The 21,222-nt window shown below is 48.0% G+C and overlaps 1 protein-coding gene across 2 annotated transcripts in view; it reads right to left on the bottom strand.

The window, feature by feature from the left end:
• KDM4A (lysine demethylase 4A) overlaps positions 1-21,222 on the bottom strand; it is a 45,567-nt gene that overhangs the window by 8,245 nt on the left and 16,100 nt on the right. For both annotated transcript variants that reach the window (XM_045477016.1, XM_045477015.1), the window contains exons 12-16: positions 9,035-9,155; positions 3,954-4,135; positions 2,226-2,430; positions 1,679-1,755; positions 947-1,002 (exon numbers count right to left, since the gene is read on the bottom strand). In XM_045477016.1, the coding sequence (XP_045332972.1) occupies positions 947-1,002; positions 1,679-1,755; positions 2,226-2,430; positions 3,954-4,135; positions 9,035-9,155 (641 nt within the window). The remainder of the gene's footprint in view (positions 1-946; positions 1,003-1,678; positions 1,756-2,225; positions 2,431-3,953; positions 4,136-9,034; positions 9,156-21,222) is intronic.

Here is a 21,222-nt window from a genome sequence, read left to right as displayed (position 1 = left end):
AAACCTACGACAGACAGACAGCGCGGGGCCCACACGGAAGCTGTCTGCGGTGCTGGCGGGGCCCCTATGCAAGTGGGAACAGATCTGTCTGGCGTGGCCCCACAGGGCAGAACTGGGATTGTGCGGTTACGGTGGGAGGCTCAAGCAGAGCCCTTTCCACTGCAAGTAAGGAAGAACTTTTAACAGCGCTCTCTCCCAACTGTGAGGGACACGATCACCTCAAGTCGTGGCAGCAAGTACCTTTAAAGGTTGGAAGCAGCAATCAGAAGAGCTGTCTATGTAGAACAGCCTGAAGGGGGTTCTTGTGCTGCATGCAGGAGGTTCCGATCCCCACAGGACCTTAGCCGGAGGCAGGATATTCACCACTGGCTGCCTGCTGTGTTATCTCCTAGACAGCCAGGTTTTCCAGGGCAAAAACCTCATTCACCTCACATTTCTACCTCAGAACAAGTAAGCAAAGACCAGGTACAAAAAGCAACCATACTTCTGTAGACTTGACTCCACAGCAGGTGGGTGAGGCTGAGCTCTCCAAGTCCCACTCTCCTTCCCAAGGACACATACGCTCGCTCAGACGCCAGGTCTGAGCCAGAGGGCGCATGCTCACGAGCCCACGGCCACGGCCACCTCTGCACCAGCCCGGCTGCAACAAGGTAACAGTCCTTGCAACAGGCCCTGAGCCTCTGCATCACCTGTACAGGATCTCCACACCCTTGTGAGTCTGTCTTAGCTCCCCTGCAAGGAAGACATCACTGATACCCCCGCCTCAGAGGGGAAGGTGGAGTTGGAAAGGTGTAGGGCTGCTTGGCTCCCCTTGGCATCTCATTTTTAAAATTAGTCTATTGCACCTCCAACGTGCTTCCCAAACCCTCATCAGCCACTCTGATGAACAGCCACTGCCGTCTCGGTGCCTCTGCACGCTGCTCCAGAACACTGCTCAGAAACTCACCTGTCATCATTGGCTCTCTGGAGGGCTCCCCCTCGTAATGAGCACAAACAGCAGTCCTGCCAAGAAGGGAGGGGGAGGAAGGAAGGGTGGTTACCACCAAGTCATTAACATCCAATCTGCTCTCTCCTTGGCCTCCTTTGGATAACTGGAGCCTCCACATAAGAAAGTGGCTTATCGGCAGGTGGGGCCTCGCCTACGCAGCCCATGTAAGCAGGACTCCCCTACAGGAAGACAGGGAGACCACCCGGGGCTAAAGTACACCAAGTATTCCACTTGACTTAACATAATCCTCTTTGCCGTTACTGTTATCAACTGTAACCAATGATACTCTGCTCAAACTGGAAGCGTTACAGGACTCTGCCTTGTATGTGGGGTACTGCTAGGTTCCGGGGCAGGGAGTGATGAAGACAAAATGAACCACCTGAACCCCAATCTGATGGCCAAACCCAATGCATTCTTTAAAGGGGGTTATAGCTTGTCCATAGGAGGACCTCTGCTTAGTCTGGACACAATGTAGCAAACACAGCTTCCAGACTCCATTCATGCCCTGCCACAGCTGGGCAGCAACCACACTGTCTGGGGAGATTTACTCTGACAGTATGCACTGTTTAACATCACTGTGTACCAGGCTTTGTACAGACTGCTGGGGACAGAAAGTCCACATGAAAAAGCCTGGCCCTGAGCAAATCCCGAGTCTCAGGGGGAAGACAGCAACACTCTGGACATACTCACTTCCTCCAGGGCATTGGCGGAACACCGAGAACACATCCAGTCTTCAGAAGCCTTTGCAGGGGGTACTCCATAGCAACCTAACAAGGACACCAAGATGAGCAAATTAAACCCAGAGGCCAGAGTCAGAATGCAGACCTGTGACTCTTTTTCACATACCATGAGTCTGAAGGCTGCGACCAAAACCCCTGAATTCTAGAGTCAGAGTCCCCCAGGATTCACCCATACACTATGGCCCAAGGTCTCGAAAAGTCAGAGCCTGTAGGTCCACTGGTACAAACACCTAGGGAGCAGCAGGGACTACCAATCCCCTCCTGGCATCTACAGCCCAGAGAACAGCACAAGGTTGACCGTACAAGGACGCACCCAAAGTCAGTGAAACTCCCAACTCCATCAGCAGCAAACTCCCCAAGAACACAAGAGCAACCTTTGCACTCGGGACCTGGGGGTGCCACTGGGAGGCTGGAGGGAGGCCAACACGGGGCGAGACTTGCAGTGAGAAGGCTCAGGCCCTCTGGGTCAAGACGCAGACAAAAGCTGAGGCACTCACTGGCGTGGACCCGGACACTGCACTTCTTGCAGGAAACTAGAAGGCTGGTGCCGTCCTCCTCAAGGTAAGGGGTAGAAAGGTTGATGTCTGTGCTGCAGCCGGTCGAGGTGAAACACATTTCAGGAATCAATGGCTTGGTCCTCTGCTTCTGGGGGGCTAAATCTGGAGCGTTTCCACAGCTCTGACTAAGGCCTCCAAACTCCACCTAAGGAGAGACAGCAGTGCAGAATTCCCAGAATCCCGTGAACATGCGCCTGTGTCTCCGCTTCCACCTGCTCTGTCAGCAGAAAGCCGCCTCTCTTCCTGGTATGACTCTGTGGCTAAGGCTCTCGGGTGCACAGCCATTATCCCAGAGCTGCTAATTGAAGTTACCTCTAATGACTCCAATTCAATTTCTCACAGAGGCATCAAACAAAGGACCCTGGGGACAACTAAGGAAAGGGAGCAAGGTAAGAGGCAACTGGGATTTCAATCTTCCCAAACCAAGTGGTAATAAAATGCACTGAGATGTTAGCGAGGCTGCTCTTATGGGCTCCCTTATGCGCTGCACTGCACGGTGGCCCGTACCCAGGGAGAGGACCCAGAGCAGGTGCTCCTAATGGACCAGCACGGAATCCCTCCTGGGCCCCATGGCAGCACGTGACCTGAGCAGCAGCACTGCCACACGGCTGGAGCCCCACCTGTGATTCCTGACTCGGGTCCCTCCAGAAAGAATGCCCAGAAAGAACATCCACATACTTCCCTTGGCAAACACCCTGACTGCAAATATCTGCTGGCTCTGTCTATGGATGGCACCATCACCACCATTTCAAGGACAGGGCCCAAAACATGTCACCCCTAAGCATGTGCCCCTCCTGAAACCCTGGGGCCCTCTCAGTGGACCTGCTGACAGTGTACCCAGTCCGTTCACTTGTCTCGCAGGCCAAGGGTACACACACTTCAGTTTTGCTTTTTCGTCAGTGGAAAGAAGTACTGAGCTGCTGATCCAAAGTACGTTGGCCTGAGGTTCCATTCTTTGGCAGGTGTGAATCTGTGGCTGTGCCAGCTCAGTGCAGCCATGCCACCTTAACCAACAGAGGACTGGTTATCCACATGCCGCCCTGTGCAGGTCCCAGGTGAACCTCAGCTGCTCACCCGGCACGTGCCCCTGTAGATGCATTCCCGACCTTCCAGAGCTGAACCCGAAGACTACCATCAAGTGCCCCAGGAGGGGGAGGGGCACAGACAAGCTCAGCTCCAGTGCTTCCCCCTCCACTTCCTCCCGCGGTCCCTCCCCTACTTCCTTCTGGGCACTGCCAGTACCCACGGTGGCAATGAGAAAGGAAGACACAACACTGGAGAATCTGGCAGACTGTCCTAAAGAAAGGCACAGTGCTCCAGACTGGCCAGGAGGAAAAACCATCTGGAAGGAATCATCACTGCCTAGAATAATAACAAGAGAGCAAGATTCCTCTGCAAACAATGTGAGTGCCACAGGGTGCAGGGGAACCCACCAAGTCAAGGCTAAGCCACACTCCAGCTCTTCTGCAAACCACTGTCAAGTGAAAAGCCCCATTGGTAGATTATCTGCCTAGCCAGAGTAGCCTGGCCAGCACTCAGATGGGGCACTGAACACCAGAAGAACGCACCCTTCCCAAGATGACCAGTGACAAGCTATGTACCCACAACTAAACCCCACCTCCCTCTGGACTGCAGGTCCTAGGTAAACAAAGGACGAAGTGGACTTACCTGATGGTAAGTCTGAAAGATCATACAGACAGCGCAGTGAGGGGCCTGCTGGGCCATGGTCTCATTGAATTCCTTCTCGGCCTCAAAGTTCGGGGGTCGGTTCTGCCATAATTGGCTCAGGGGCTTAGCCCAGGCCTCTGTCTCCTCAGCCTCCTCCTCGGGGGTCGGCTGTTCAGAGGACTCTAAAGCAGGAAGCAGAACATGAGTCAGTACCAGTGCCACACATCTGTAGCTCTGCCTAGAAAGCAGATGAGCTCAGCCCAGACTTTTGGTCTCAGGTTTGGCCTAAAGCCAAGATCCTACAGATCATAAAGGCAAAGGGCAGAAGCAATTTCCAATAGACTCCTTCGGTACTTGGATGAAACTGCACAGTCCTGTCCGTAGCCCCCTCTCTGGCAGGAATTCAGACTTCTTGCCAGGAAGAAGTCCCTCTTCTTGCCCCAGGAGTTCAGCCCACTCTCCTCTCCCCTAAAAACTGCCAGCATTCAACCCTTGTGCCCAAGGGCAGCACAGTACAACGGGGTCTTGCCAGAAACCATGTTACTTGCTGCCTCCAATATGTCAGCATATTGAGTCCTTATTTAAGAGTTTCTCTTTAGTTACACTGAAGGGAAACAAGGGGAAACACACACACACACACACACACACACACAAGGAAATAGCAAGCTTAATAATTTTTACATCATGTGCCTTAGTCAGAACTTTCTAGCTCCCTCTGGAAAGGCCAGTGGGATATCTGCCTTTCTGGACAGGGATCCCCGAACATCCTGGCTCTGTCTCAGAGGAAGGCAGAGTGTGTCCAAGACAAACCCTCTTTCCCAGCCAAAGGATGGAACACCTTGAGTCTAGACCAAGGCCTAGCACACAACGGCCTGCAGGCCAAATGCAATCCACTTGGGGAACTTCTAAAAATATAAAAACAAAAAAAATTTTTTTACATTTTTTTTAACTTTATTTATTTTGAGAGAGACAGAACAAGCAGGGGAGGGGCCGAGAGCGGGGAACAGAGGATTTGAAGCAGAGGTGCTGAGAGCAGAGAGCCCAGTGTAGGACTTGAACTCACGAACCTCGAGATCGTGACCCGAGACAAAGTCGGACGCTTAACCAACTGAGCCACCCAGGTGGCCCTGTTTTTACATTTTTATAGGACTCCGAGAAAGACAGTGGGATATGTGACAGAAGGTGTAGCGCCTCTGCAGACCTCTGGTCTAGATGACAAATTTCTATCTATTCGTTACTGCAAACAGCAAAGCATAGGATTCATCCGGCCTCAGCACTGCTGAGGAAGGAAAATCCCCTCTGGCTGCCATCTTCCTGGAAGAAAGGGACACACTGCTGAATGGAAACAAAAACCTACACTCACAAAACAAGATGGAGGCAACAAAGGTGCACACTTTCCAGGTCCCCCCTCAATCGGAAGGGCACAGCCCAATCGATCCCAATGGAAACCGGGTCAAGGAGGTAGCAAAACACATTAACTCGAGGATTATGGGTGAATGAAGGCAATCCTTGATAGAAGGAGCAACACATATCAAAATAAACAAATCCAGAGCTTTTCTCCAAATCCTCCCCCAAGTGACGGAAATATAAGAAGTTACATCTGGGATGTTCTTCTTTGACAACTGAGTCCCCAAAGCAGTCCATGTATGGATTTGGGGCACCTGACAGAGCAGCTCCACACCAGCTCCACCACATTCGGCACCCCACGCCTGGCATCTAGCTGTGTGTGACTGTCAGGAGGCCCCAGCTACAACCCCTCAAATGGTCTTGCTTTGACCAAGACAGAACTGTTTTGAGGAAGCCCTAGAGACTCCGGCAGAGCAGCCCATGCAACACTCCACGACATGCTTATTTATTTGTTCATTTCTGGCAACTGCAGCTCAGTGCAGATAAACAGTTACCTACTCTGCCTTCATAGTCCTGTTTAACCCAATGAGACCTGGCAGCTGCCTCATGTGGGACCTGAGTGAAGCGTACCTTAACGTAGGGAGGCCACTGCAGACAATTAAAATCAACCTCTATAAGCCACAGCCAGGTCCAGCAAGAACAATGGTGCCAAACCAAAGCGGCTATTTTCCTTATCCTAACCAGACCAAGAGTGACCGACACGGACTAGAAGAAAAAGCAACAGGTACCCAATCAGAAAAGGAAGATTAACACAGTGATGTCTGCTGTTTTCAAAACCATAGGTGGCCCAAAATCACTTCACTTGTGAACACTGTAATGATGAGGAAAAATGTTCACCATGGTAAGTGAAAACCGCAGGAATTTTACAGTTTATATACATAAGACATCATGGAGACGTAACAGGTAAGATGTGTTCATTTCACCAAGTATTTTACGCCTCAACTGAAAAACAATTTGATGGCAGCGGGGGGGAGGGCGCGGGGAGGGGGGTGCAGGGTGTGCATGCTTGACTACAAGAAACTAAAGAAACAAAACTTTGAAATGGATGACTCTGGTTTGGTTTATAGGTTTAAAGGAAAAAAAGCTATAAAACATATGTTTGGGATAAGCAGGGAAAAATGAACATGGACTGAAGATAAGACAATATTACAAAACACTGCTTATTTTCCTAGGTGTGGTAAAAGTATCTGTATAGGAGAATCCTGAGCAAAGCACGTCGTGGTGCACTTCGAGTGACTGAGGGCTCCAGCTCGCTCTCAGATGAGACAGCAAGTGCGTGTACGGCAAGTTCATCAATGCCTATGGAGACAGCGCCCACGGCAACATGGCAGCTGTCGGATACAGGAGGCATGCACAGTGCTTTCCACAATGGAAATTTATCATAAAAAGTTGGGCGGCTGTATTTTATGATCTCAATTACACTATCATAAAAACATATACGCGGACATACTCTAATGACTGACTAGAAAAGCCAGAAGATTAACAACACATGAAGACGTGCAAGTGGTCACCTTTGCAGGGTAATTTTATTGTCCTCTTTATAACTTTGTTTGCTTTTCCTATTTTCTACAACCTATATTTAGAGCCTTTGGGGGTGGGGGGGTTGCAGGGGTAAATCCTGAAGCCAGGCTGTTGCTACCCAGAGAACCCAAGCCCCACGTGGGCCAGAGGAAGAGGACTTCTAAGACTCTGAACTCAAGGTCTGGCCTACATTGAACTCAAGAGATTTTGATCTCAAGAGACTTTCCTCACCCAGTGTATCACGATCCTTCTACCAAGGAAAACAGTAGAGATGGGCACCGGCATCAGATCAGAAAGGGAACGTGGGGCTCACTTATGGAGCAGAGAGGCTGGTGTAACTCTGGATCTTCCCACACAGCCACTGGTGTCAGGAAGGACAGGGCAGGAAGGGCCCGGGCACCAGTGAAGAGTGACAAGGGACCTGCCAGAGACTCACCCATGCTCACGTTCCTGACCTCACTGCACTGATGGCAACAACTCCCTGAGCGCCAGCAACACACACAGTTCCCGGTTCTGCTCCACACCGCTGTCTACTCCCCCCTGTCTCCTTCACAGGCTCCTCTTCCTGTCTTCCCACCCCAGTCTCTGCCCTCTCCAGAGTGGCCGCGTGTGCTCAAGGTAAAGATAGTGAACAGATGGCAGCGACGCTCATGGGGAGCACAGGGAAAGGCAAAGTTGCTGAATCACTAAGTTGTATACCTGGAAGTAACATTAACAGCGTGTCAACTGCACTTAAATAAAAATTTTTAATAATTTTTTTAATGTTTATTAATTTTTGAGAGCGTATGTGAGCAGGGGAGAGGCAGTGAGAGGGACAGAGGATCCCAAGCAGAATCCTCGCTGACAGCAGAGAACCCAATGCAGGGCTCTAACTCACAAACCAAGATCATGACCTGAGCCGAAGTCAGACACTCAACTGAGTGAGCCACCCAGGTGCCCCTTTAACACATTTTTTTTTTTTTTTAACGTTTATTTATTTTTGGGACAGAGAGAGACAGAGCATGAACGGGGGAGGGGCAGAGAGAGAGGGAGACACAGAATCGGAAGCAGGCTCCAGGCTCCAGGCTCCGAGCCGTCAGCCCAGAGCCTGACGCAGGGCTCGAACTCACAGACCGCGAGATCGCGACCTGAGCTGAAGTCAGACGCTTAACCGACTGAGCCACCCAGGCGCCCCAATAAATTTTTTAAAAAGGTATCAAATACCACCTCTGCTCGCCCTCCTCTATGTTTCTCCACCAGTGGCCTCATGTACCCCAATAACATTACCAAACACCACCTCTGCTCAGCCCCAAGTTTACATCCTCCACAGACACTGAACATAGGTTTCCAAACCCAACCACAACCAGAAGTCAGGGAGGCACTGAACTCAGGCTTCTCCGGTCCCTACCAAGCTCACAGGTCTACAACCAATCCCCGAATCCAGCTGGCTTTATTCTCCCAACACCTTCACTACATCCCTCCCCAACCCCAACCACCATCATCCTGCTTCAGACCCTCCCCTAGCTCTCAGAGACCATGGCAAAAGCCCATCTGTTGCCCTCAAAGCCACTCTCAATATGCAGTCACTTCTAATGTAAATCTGGCCACTTAAAACACTTCAAAGCTCCTGAAGGCCCGCTAGAAAAAGGCACTCCCTCTTCAGCCTCCCCCCACCTCACTCCTGCCTGCCCCACACCTTGGCCTGGCCTTTTGAGCTGCTTCCTCTGAATCTATCCTCCAGCTCCCCCTCCCTAGATTAACATCTCCTTTCTTTAGATCTGTTTACCTGTCAGTTTGCCCCACTACCTTGTGAGCTTTTTGGGGGCATGGACATATCTTAGTTATCTTTGTAGCTACACATTCAGCATTGGGCTTGGTATCATTGAAAGAAATGCTATCCAGAAAAATCAGCCTGTACCTCCTAGTAAAGAAAGAGAAGAACCTGCATGTGGTCATCCTGTATTAGGCATATTCCAAGACACACAGACATATAAAGAAATCTGACTATGAAGTAAGTAACAAATGACTTTTTGCTCCCTCTTTGGGGAGCATCTGGGAGAACGAAGCCACAGGCCCACCCCTGGCGCTCAGCCCTGCCTCCTGATGTCCTGTCAGAGCAAGTCCTAATGGGGTGAGCCACGCTCCCCTTCCTGGTTAAGAGAGAAAACACTTACCATCATCACTGACGCAATCCTGCAACACAAGCGGGTGATGGCGTGGGAGCTTGCTTAAGGGCTGACGACGGCCCTTGGACTTCTTATTCTCCTCCAGGGAAAACATGTATTCATCGGCCACCTGGGCAAACCAGAAGAGGAAATCAAATTGGTCTTGCCTCCACTTTGGGTCATAGCAGAAGTTAGTCTTACAATGAAAGCCAAGGGAAAAGACAGGTATAGAGACATAAACATAAAACCAAACCCAGAAAACACCTGTCTTAGGAAAAGCCAAAATGACAATACCATCCACACTAATTTAAACTAGGATTATGTAAAAATTTTAGGACAAAATTTGTGCCTAGTAAGCGTAGGTCCTGTTCTCTGAAGCAGCCTGAAACAAATGTACCAAAAATAAACACACTCTACAGGAGAGTCACGCCCCTCCCTTGAGCTCACTGTCATGAGATTATGTCTCTGAGAGCCCCAGAGAAACCAGGTGCCCCTCCTCTTGGACCAGAAGGCCAGCAGCACCTGTTACAAAGAGCCAGGCAGCCGGGCCATTGGACTTGAAAGCTAGAGGACATCCAAAGGGGTGAGGAACAGCTGACCCATTAAAGTAAAATAGGCCAGCTTCTCCTTATGTGCTGTCAGGCCCTCAGCTCTAACTGACACTATTCATTCTTGAGTTAGTTTCCTCAGCAGACAGGACAGAGTGCGCATCTAAAACCCTAACGTAGCTACAAAAGCAAAAGTTGACAAAATTAATGCTGTGTTTACATAATATCAGAGCAAATGCAATTAGGTTTAAGATGTACAAGACTGAATCAGTAATAATACCATGAGAGTTTCTTTCCAGTGTATTTAAAACTTGTCATACTCTCAGATAAAGAATTTGACAAAGTACAACACACATTCATGATAACAACTCCCAAAACAGTAAGTTTATAGGGAACATACTTCAACATTATAAAGGCCATATATGAAAAACCCACAGCAAACATCATACTCAATGGAGAAAAACTGAGAGCCTTTCCCCTAAGATCAGGAACAAGATAGGGATGTCCACTTTCACTTCATTCAACACAGAACTGGAACTCCTAGTCACAGCACTCAGACAAGAAAAAGGAATACAAGGCATCCATATCAGTAAGGAAGAAGTTAAACTCTCACTATTTTCAGATGACATGACACTCTATATAGAAAACCCAAAAGACTCCACCAAGAAACTGCTAGAACTAATAAACGAATTCAGTAAGGTCACAGATACATCAATCTACAGAAATCTGTTGCATTTCTATACAATAATGAAGCAATAGAAAGAAAAATTAAGAAAACAATCCCATTTACAACTGCACCAAAAATAGTAAGATACGTAGGAATACACCTAACCAAGGAGGTGAAAAACTGTACTCTGGAAACTAGAAAATAGTGATGAAAGAAACTGAAGACATTCCAATGATTAAAGAAATGAAGACGTTCCAATGCTCATGAACTGGAAGAACAATTATTAAAATGTCTACACTATCCAAAGCAATCTACACATTTAATGCAATTCCTATCAAAATACCAACAGCATATTTCATAGAACTAGAAAAACCCTAAAATTCGTATGAACCCACAAAAAAACCTCGAATAGGCAAAGCAATCTTGGAAAAGAAAAGCAGGGGACGCCTGGGTGGCTCAGTGGGTTAAGTCATGATCTTTGCTTAGGTCATGATCTCACGGTTGGTGAGTCTGAGCTCCGCATCAGGCTCTCTGTCAGGAAGGGGCAAACTTCAGATCCTATCTCCCTCCCTCTCTCTCTCTCTCTCTCTCTCTCTCTCTGCCCCTCCCTTGAGCACACGCCCAAGCTCAAGAGCACATGCTCTCTCAAAAATAAACAAACATTAAAAAAAAAAAAAAAAAAAAAAAGCAGGGATGCCTGGGTGGTTCAGTTGGTTGAGCTTCCAGCTCTTGGTTTTGGCTCAGGTCATGATCTCAGTTTGGGGAATCAAGCCTTGTGTTGGACTCTGCATACTCACGTGCTCTCTCACTCACAATGAATAAATAAACATTAAAAAAAAAAAGAAACCTGAAGGCATCGCAATTCTAGATTTCAACTTACATTACCAAGCCACAGTAATCAAAACAGTATGGTAATAGCACAAAAATAGACATAGATCAATGGAATGGAAAATCCAGAAATAAAACCACAACTGTATAGTCCATTAATCTTCAACAAAGCAGGAAAGAATATCCAATGGGAGAAAGATGATCTCTTCAACAAGTGGTGTTGGGAAAACTGGACAGCAACATGTAGAAGAATAAAACTGGACCACCTTCTTATACCATACACAAAAGCAAATTTAAGGTGGACTAAAAATCTAAATGTGAGACCTAAAACCATAAAAATCCCACAAAGTAGCACAGAGAGTAATTTCTCTGACATCGGTTATAGCAACTTTTTCCTAGATAGGTCTCCTGAGGCAAGGGGAACAAAAGCAAAAGTAAATTTGGGGACTACATCAAAATAAAAGGCTTCTGCACAGGAAAGGAAAAAAAAAATCAACAAAACTAAAAGGCAATCTATGGAATGGGGGAAATATCAGCAAATGACATATCTGATAAAGGGTTAGTATCTAAAATATATAAAGAACTTCTACAAGTCAACACCCAAAAACCAAATAATTCAATTAAAAAGGGGCAAGGGTGCCAAGGTGGCTCAGTCACTTGAATGTCCCCAACTCTTGATTCTGGCTCAAGTCGTGATTCTAGGATCGTGGGATTGAGCCCCACACGGGGCTCCATGGTGGGCTCCATGCTGAGCGTGGAACCTGCTTGAGATTCTCTCCCTCTGTCCCTCTCCCCAACTTGCACGCACATGCTCTAAAATAAAAAAAAAATAAGGGGTGCCTGGGTGGCTCAGTCAAATGTCTGACGCACCTGTCAGAATGGCTAAAACCAACAACACAAGAAACAAGAGATGTTGGCAAGGATACGGAGAAACAGGAGCCCTACTGCACCGTTGGTGGGAATGCAAACTAGTGCAGCCACTCTGGAAAACAGTATAGATGTTCCTCAAAAAAATAAAACATATAACTACCCTACAATCCAGTAATCACATTACTAGGTATTTACCCAAAAAAATATAAAATACTAATGCAAAGGGATACATGCACCCCCTGTTGATAGCAGCATTATTTATAATAGCCAAATTACGGAAGCAGTCCAAGTGTCCATTTACTGATGAATGTATAAAGAAGAAGTGGTATATATACACAACTATTATTCAGCCGTTAAAAAGAATGAAATATTGGGGCGCCTAGGTGGCTCAGTCAATTAAGTGTCTGACTCTTGGTTCTGGCCCAGGTCATCATCTCGCAGCTTCATGGGTTTGAGCCCCGCATCGGGCTCTGCACTGACAGCGCAGAGCCTGCTTGGGTTTCTCTCTCTCTCCCTCTCTCTGTCGCTCCCCCACTCGCAGTCTCTCAAAATAAATAAACCTTAAAAAAAAAAAAAAAAATCAAATCTTACCATTTGCAACAACATGGATGCAGCTAAAGAATATAATGCTACGTGACATAAATCAGTAAGAGAAAGACAAACACCATACGATTTCACTCCTGTGTGGAATTTAAGAAACAAAACAAACGAACAGAGGGAAATAAAAGAGAGTGATTAAAATAAAAACTTAAAAAACTTGGTCATCCTGCCTTTAGGAGACACGGAGTTAGCAAAACCCATTAAGCAAGGAAACGAGGCCTGGAAAAGGGCTACTTTGCTACTGTGACAAAAACCAATTCATTAGGCGCACTAGGAAGAAGTGGTGGCAGGGCAGGGCCACTTCAGAAAAGTCACACTGGGCCCACAGGCTCCACGTGCAATCACAGAACCCATAGCTGGAATGCCAAGAAAAACCAAATTCTGAGCAGGCTGTGTCCAGGGAGAACAGAGCCTGCCCTTCCAAACGTGAATTCAAACAAGTTTGAGTGTCCACTAGCCCATTCATTCAATAAATATTTACGGAGGGGTGCGTGGGGGGCTCAGTCAGTTAAAGCACAGACTTCGGCTCAGGTCATGATCTGGCAGTTAGGGAGTTCGAGCCCTGCGTTCTGTACTGACAGCTCAGAGCCTGAAGCCTGCTTTAGATTCTACGTCTCCCTCTCTCTGCCCCTCCCCCATTTGCACTCTGTCTCTCTCTCAAAGGTAAATTAAACATTGAAAAATATTTTAATAAAAAAATGAAATTAAAAAAAATAAAATAAACTTCCATCATCTTATTTCCGCACCCTAACAATCTTCTTGCATTCCCCCCTTTGAAGACCTGCTAGATAACAGGCCTAAATCTGGGATATGGTAGTGGCGGGGACCAGGAAGTAAGAAAAGGACAAAATAAAGGAACAGAAATGATAGGATTTCCAGCCCGGATCGCCAAGGTGAGAGAGACTCAACAGGACTCACATGGATGAAGAGGCAGTAGTAACGAGCCAAGTTAAGCAGGCTGTGCACAGTACACTGCCCCATTTCTATAGAAATATCTAGGGGGTAAGAAGAAATTGAGCCTGAGGGTTCAGAAAATAAGTCTGAGCATGGGGCACCTGGGTGACTCAGTCAGTTAAGCATCCAACTATTGATTTCAGCTCAGGTCATGATCTCAGGGATCCTCGAGCCTGGAGACAGGCTCTGCACTGATAGCGTGGAGCCTGCCTGGGATTCTCTCTCTCCCGGATCTCTACCCCTCCCCAACTCACGTGTTTGCAGGCGCTCTCTCTCAAACATTAAAAAAAAAAAAAAGCAAGTTTGAGCAAGAGCTGTAGATTTGGGGATCCTCAGCATCAGGTTCAGAATTGCAATCATGGGAGTGGATGACATTACCAGTGGAAGATAAACTGAATGGAGACTAAGCCCTTCCAGGATAGGAGACAAGAGAAAAAAGGGAGATTCAGGCGCAGAGTAGGAGGAAAGCAGAAAGCAAGGAGGGGAAGGTTTCACGGAGGGGAAAGAGGCAGTGCCAAAGGGTACATAAGAGCTGAGCAGGAAGTGGCCAAGGGACTCAGCAACTGGGAGGTCTCAGGACTTTCAGAGAAAGTTCCAGCAGGCAGACAGTAAGGAACTAAGGAATGAATGCATCAGAGACTCTTCCTGAGAAGATTAAGGGAAGAAATGAGATCATAGCCTGAAAAGGGAATTTCCTCTAATTGTATTTCAGGAAAGAGACTGAATATGGTTTTATAGGCAGAGAGGGAAGAAATGTGTGGAAGAAGAGATATGAAGATATGTGGTAGAATAAGGAAGGTGTGCAATTCTAACCCTTGTGAATGTTATGTTAATATGACAAGACTATTAAGGATGCTAATCAGATAAACTTAAAATACCAAGATTATCCTAGATTATCTGGGCAGGTAATCAATGTAATCAAACAGTGCTTAATGATGAGAGGTGTGCCTGCGTGGCTTAGTTAAGCATCCAACTCTTGATCTCAGCTCAGGTCTTGATTCCAGGGTTGTGAGTTCAAGTCCCACAACTGGGCTCTGCGTTGGGTGTGAAACCTACTTAATTTTTTTTAACATTTATTTATTTTTGAGACAGAGAGAGACAGAGCATGAACGGGGGAGGGTCAGAGAGAGAGACACCAAATCTGAAACAGGCTCCAGGCTCTCAGCTGTCACCACACAGCTCGAACTCACGGACCGCGAGATCATGACCTGAGCCGAAGTCGGCCGCTCAACCGACTGAGCCACCCAGGCGCCCCTGAAACCTACTTAAAAATGGTAACAAAGAGGGAAGCAGAACACTCAGTGTCCAAGTGATGTGATGTGAGCGAGACTTGGCCCTATCTGGCTGCTTTTGAAAATGGAAGAAAAAGGCCAAGGAATGTGGGCAGTCTGAAGAAGCTAGGCAGGGCAAGGAGTCTCAGTCTGGAGCCTCCCGGAAGGTACACAGTCCTGCTGACACCTTGACTTCACCGTAGTGAGGCCCATGTCAGACTTCTGAACTAAAGAACCGGAAGATAATAAACTTATGGTCTAAGACTCCCAGTTCATGGGAACTTGTTTAAGCAGCAATAGGACACGAATATGGGGTAGAAGACAGAGACAAATCAATTTATAGGTCCAAGTACTGTAGGATATAGAGGGATCAAGACAAAGAACACCAGAATGCAGCTCTGGGAAAGGAAGACACCTGTTTATTCTGAGTGCTTCCTACAGGACCAGCGTAGGTACCCAGCAGACTGGGTTCGGTGCCGTGGCAATGCAGACACAGGTGACACAGGATCCCTAGCCTCAAGGAGCTCATGGCCTAGCCAGAGGGGGACTTGGTGTGCGAGTCTCAAGTCTCTGCCCTTTCCACTACCATCATGTTGCCTCTGACCAAATTAGTCAGGTCTATCAAATAGTAAAATATCTTTCCACATTTTCTCATCTTCTGGACAAAGCACTCCTCCTGCTACATGGTGCCCACAGCCTTGCTCACAGCGCTGCCTTTTCCTTTTCCTGAGATGTGCTCCGACTTCTAAATCCCTTCAGTGTGTAACAAGAGCTGGGTCCAAACCTCAGTTTATCAACTAGCTGTGTGAGCCCAGGCAAGGAGCAATCCACTACCAGTGTGGGAGCAGTGAACACTGCCCCACCAAGGACTTGTGTGAGGATGGAGTGGGACGTCAGCTAGAGTCTCCCAGGGCCCTGCCTGCAGGAGAGCCACATCTCAGGTTCCTGAGTTCTATGTTCCCTCGTCTAACATCAGGTACCCAGGTCAAGGCCAATGTTCTTGATGGGGTTTCTTCTGTACAGAGAAGAACTGTGCCCTCCTGGTTTTGGGAACTCACTTTTCCAAAGCAGCTTAAACAAGAACTTTTACAGCAGACATCACTGTAGCTCTGTCTGCAGTTAAATGAAAATTCTGAAGCTTTGATGCTTCAGCAGTCAGTCGATCTGGGTGCTTTTACCAAGGCCCTTGACACAGAGCGTCACATAAACTGAACAGCAAGAGGCCTGAATTACACTGCAGGGGATGCTCAAAGTAGGGGTAGGAGGGACACAAGGGTGCTCTTCAAAACCCAGCTGTTTCCAAACATAGATACAATGCCATTAGACCTCTCCAGGGATAGACAAAGTGGTTCAGCTTCTGCCCCAAGCCTTGACTGTCAGTCCCCCATTCCACCCAATCAATCCATCTTGAGGTCAGCCTCCTACTACAACTAACTTCCCTGCATTCCTTCCACATTTACAGAAGGCTCACGGCCCAAGCCCCAGGACCATGCTGGGGCCACAAGAAGCAAGGCGAATGGGGCACAGGGCGTGGCTCCTAGTTTACCTTCTGCAGCCTACGACAACTCTGCTGAGACCAAGATGGACGGTTGTTAAAAAGAAGCCAAGTGCTGCAGGTGTTCAAAGGAGGAAGGAAAGCAGACGGGAGCGATGAAAGGTTTCTGGGAGCAGTGACTTGAAAAGAGCCGGGTTCCAATGAGCAGAGAACTTTTCTGGGAGACCTATGCCGAGGACTCCCTGACTCCTCCCACCTCAACATAATCTGTAGCCTGCCGACGGCCATACACTAAATGAAAATGTATAGAAGGCCACTGAACTAGACGCTAAACAATGGTTAAAATGACAGATTTTAAGTCATGTGTATTTTACATATATTAAAAACAGATCAACCCAAACTTTTAAAACTAAATATAATAAAATGAAAGGAGTTAATTACAAGTTAAAAAAAAAAAAAAATCAACCCACCTTGCAGCCCTCCCCTCCACGTATGCTGGAGCCCCACGCCCTCCCCTCCTGCTCAGACTTCAGGATCCAGTCCCCACACCTCACCCTCATGAACTCCAACAACACAGCCACACTTGGCCACTGCTCCCAGGTCTTCTTCAGTCCTTCTCCTCCCCCGGGCCTGGACACATGGCCTTTTCCTAGTCCCCCAAAACGTCAGGCTATTCTTCTTCCCCGGCCTCTACCTCCACCCTAACGATGAAAGGTGTTCCTCCTGCTCCACAGGTGAGCTCTTCAATGCCCCTGATACCCTGCTGGAGACTGCCTCCCACAGACCCCTCCTGAATTTTGTCTGTGCTCACATATCTCTGTCACCCACCCCACACGCCGGTCACACTCAGCATGGCCCAAAACTGAACTCACCTCCAGAGCCACGCTCAAATACCCCTTGGCTTCTCCACTGATGCACCCCTATCCATCCGGTAACTCATGCCAGAACCCCGAGTCAACCCCCGCCCACCTCCTTACCCACCCCACAGCCAGCCCCCTAGTCCTGTGCTCCTGCCCTCACAGTGGCCCTCAGGTCCACTTCCTGCTCCCCTTCCCTGTCACCACTAGACAGTCCAGGTCCACTCCACCTCTCTTTCAGACTAAAGGAACAGGTTCCAAATTGATTTCCCTATTGCAAATCTTTCCCTCCTCCCGAAATAGAAATATTTGATTATACACGGCAGTCATAAAAAATATTCCAATAATTCATACATGTAAGAAGTGAAAATCATCCATAATACCACCTTCAGGAGAACCTCTGCTGTTTCTAATTTTGCCCACTTCCTCTCTCCACCCCAAAACCTTTATACCGTTTTCAAAGCAATCTTCTAAAACATCAGTGTAGAGCTTAAAAAACCCTTTGCCAGACAACTTGAAGAATAACTGACATGGTTTCTTGAGTAAGTCAGGGAGTGGAGGGAGCACTGCCTTAGAAGATGGGATTTAAGAGACATAATAAACACAAGGTGTGAGACTAGACTAAACCCTGATTCAAACAAACCTACTATAAAATCACTTTAGACAACTGGGGAAGCCTGATTTTGGACTGGGTATTAGATGCTGCTAAGTTTTCTGATTTTGCTATGCACAATAATGACACAGTGATCACAGAAATACCCACCGTTTTTGGAGGGAACACCAAGTGGGGAAGAAACGACACCTGTGATTTAACACACTTCAAATGACAAAAGGACAGATGAGGCAAATGTGGAAAAGCATTGACAACCATTGGGTCTAGGTGAGGAGCACTTGCGGGTTTATTTATCCATATGCATCTTTGTACATTTAAAAATTCATTCTGGGGGCACCTGGGTGACTCAGTCGGTTAAGTGTCTGGCTCTTGACTTTAGCTCAGGTCATGGTCTCACAGTTCATGGGTTCGAGCCCCACATCGGGCTCTGCACTGACTCTCTCTCTGCCCCTCCCCCACTCGTGTGCTATGTCTCTCAAAATAAACTTCAAAAACCACATGGTGGTGAACTTTCCAAAGTCAAACTGCTTCTTGGAACATAGGCAAGACCACTACAACCTGGCTCCTGACACCCTCCAGCAACATCTCCCAAGTTCCTCTCAGAACCTGAGACCAAGTGCAGTCCCCCAAATGCTCTGACTCTGGACGAGCTACCATCACCACTCGGAACACACTCTTCTCCCAGATTCCCTTCCCAACTTCACTCCAGCCACCGGGTGTACTCCTGCAAACCTTCGGCCTAGCTACAATGCCTGCTTCACTGCAGTCTCGCCAAACGCATCACCCCAACCCCAGGCTGAGCTGCTAACTCTTCCACCTGGACTACAAGATTTATCCCTAAGGAACACCCTTATTTGCTCGCACCTAGACTATGAGCTCTTTGAGGGCAGAGTCCAAGCCCAGAGTAGGCACACCTAAGTGATGACGGAGTAAAGCAAAGGGGCAGAGCAGCCAAGGTATCTTCAGAGAATCTGAAGTAGTTCCAAGATGGCAACACATCAAGGAGAGGGCGGACAGAGGGTTGGGTGGGGATGGAGCGGAGAAGGGCATTACCACCAGACTACAGCTGAGAAGGCCATACAGAAGTAAACAGAAGCCAGGAAGGCACTCAATGATTTTTGAGCAGAAATAAGAAGCATGTCAGAGAGAAGCCTCCTTCTCCCTACCATATTTCCATGTGGAGGGCTTCCTGGCTTTTCTCCCCAACACTTGGATGGTAATGAGCTTCACTTGGCTGGAATCTGCCTTTTGCAGAGTGAGTGCGCTGGGGTCTGTGTCCACAACACATGAAAGGCAGGTGGGAAATGTTCAGCCACTAGGAGAGGCCTGCGTCCTCCAGGACTATCTGTGACCAGGGAGGTAACCTGTGTCACTGAGGGTAAATGAGCAGCAAAGCCATTTGGCCATAGGTTTAAAGCCACTCTCTTCAATCATTTTTACTGGCAATGAAGTGACATTCTGAGCTCCATATGCCTGACACCTGTATGATTCATTCCTTAACTAGTTCCTAATTTGGGAAGGAAAAAGTGGGTTACATACACACACACACACACACACACACACACACGCACGCACGCACGCACAACCTCGACCCTTGACTCTGGTAAGATTAACTGAGCAGTAACAGAGTCTGAACGGCGTATGAAGTATCTTGCGTGTAGTAACTCCTTGCTACTGTGAGCTGTTTTTTTTGTGGTTGTGAGTGCAATAGCAGGCAAGAAAGTCAGGAGGATGCTGCAAGAGGACAGCGTGACCTGTAGTGTGACAGCAGGATGAATGAGGACAGGGGAGCTTTGTGAAGAAGAATGGCTCAGATGTGGCAACGGGGACTGTGAGGTATTCTGGTGTCCAAGCTGGAAAGCCACCTCTTGTGGAAGCTGCCACAGGAGAGCAGACAACAGCTACTGGAAGCAGTGAGAAGGAGACGTGATCCTCAGCTTATCTGCCTGCCTGCTCCCACCCAGATGGAGGGAGGGACACGCACAGGGGAAAGGAGAGCTACAGAAACTGAGCCCTGATATTGAGGGAAGGCAGAAAGGAAAGTTATGCGGGTATTCAAGACAAGGGCAAACCAACCACAAAAAGGGACTCCTGGGAAAACTAGAAGGACTGTAATATGTACTCAGAGTCAGCACTTCAGCCAAGAGAAGAGAAAGCCAATACGCCAAAAGTGAACATTCAGAGACAATGAGTATATGTAAACAATTGGTGATGGTTATTCTATCTGTATACTTTTAAAATGTTTCATAATACAGGTGCCTGGGTGGCTCAGTCAGTTAAGCAGCCGACTTCAGCTCAGGTCATGATCTTGCTGGCTGTTGAGTTCGAGCCCCATGTCGGGCTCTGTGCTGACAGCTCAGAGCCTGGAGCCTGCTTAGGATTCTGTGTCTCCCTCTCTCTCTGCCCCTCCCCCACTCTCAGTGTCTCTCTGTGACACAGAAAAGCTCCCCGCTTCTGTGTCTCTCTCAGAAATAAACCTTAAAAAAATTTTTAAATGAAAAAATAAGTTTCATAATAAAAACTTTTAGAAGACCAAGTAAGGAAATGGGGAATAAATGAAACCTTTCTGCACTGACCTCCATCTGCCACTAACCCCATCCCACTCCCACACCTCCACCCCCCGCCTCACGGCTGCAACTTGACCCACATAAGCCGTGAGGCTGGGGAGTAAGAGCAGGTCACTTGGGTAGGCATGAGTCTGGCTGCATTCAACACAGCTCTGCTATATCCCACTCAGATCCACCAAGAGCCTTTTTACACAAAACAGAGAACAGCTTTTGATGACAACATGTTCTAGAAGGAAGCCTGAACAAACGTTCACATTTACAGCTTTGGGAATTCATTCTGGTCTCTGAGAGGATGTTCTGTCAACAATGCTGCACTTGAAGATGAAGAACGTATGGGGGGAGTGGAGGGAGAATCCCTCCAGGCAACTACACGGCAGCGGAGATTTGTAAGAAAAAGGGGACACCGGGGTGGCTTAATCCATTGGGTGTCCAACTCTTGATTTCCGCTCAAGTCATGATCTCACAGTCATGGGATCGAGCCCTGCGTCGCAGCTCTGGGCTGACAGTGCAGAGCCAGCTTGGGATTCTCTCTTTCCCTCTCCTTCTACCCACCCCCATCTCCGCTTGTACGCTCTTGCTCTCAAAAATAAACACTGGGGAAAAAAAAAAGATTTTGTAAGGAAAAAAACCTTGAATGTTAGAGTAAGGAAGACCACCCTGTCCCTAACAGACGAACATCTGGGCTGCAAGCACTACCGCTGTAACCCTCATGCTCTAGGGCAAGGAGGCTCAGAGGGCGCGCCTGACAGCTATACATCTGCAGCTGTCACTAAGGCTGCAATTCTCTGCAACTGTCACCCAGGGGCAAGCGAAAAGGAATTCCCGGCAAAGAGCAAACTGGAAGGGACCCAACGCCACTTGGCTTTCTGCCGGACACTGCAGATTGGAGGTCCATTCTGGGGGTCTCCCCTGCCATCCTGGACACCT

Source organism: Leopardus geoffroyi, chromosome C1 (genome assembly GCF_018350155.1).
Source record: "Leopardus geoffroyi isolate Oge1 chromosome C1, O.geoffroyi_Oge1_pat1.0, whole genome shotgun sequence".
Taxonomy (NCBI): Eukaryota; Metazoa; Chordata; class Mammalia; order Carnivora; family Felidae; genus Leopardus; species Leopardus geoffroyi.
Note: the sequence above shows the minus strand (reverse complement) of the source record. Positions and strands in the feature narration are given on the sequence as shown.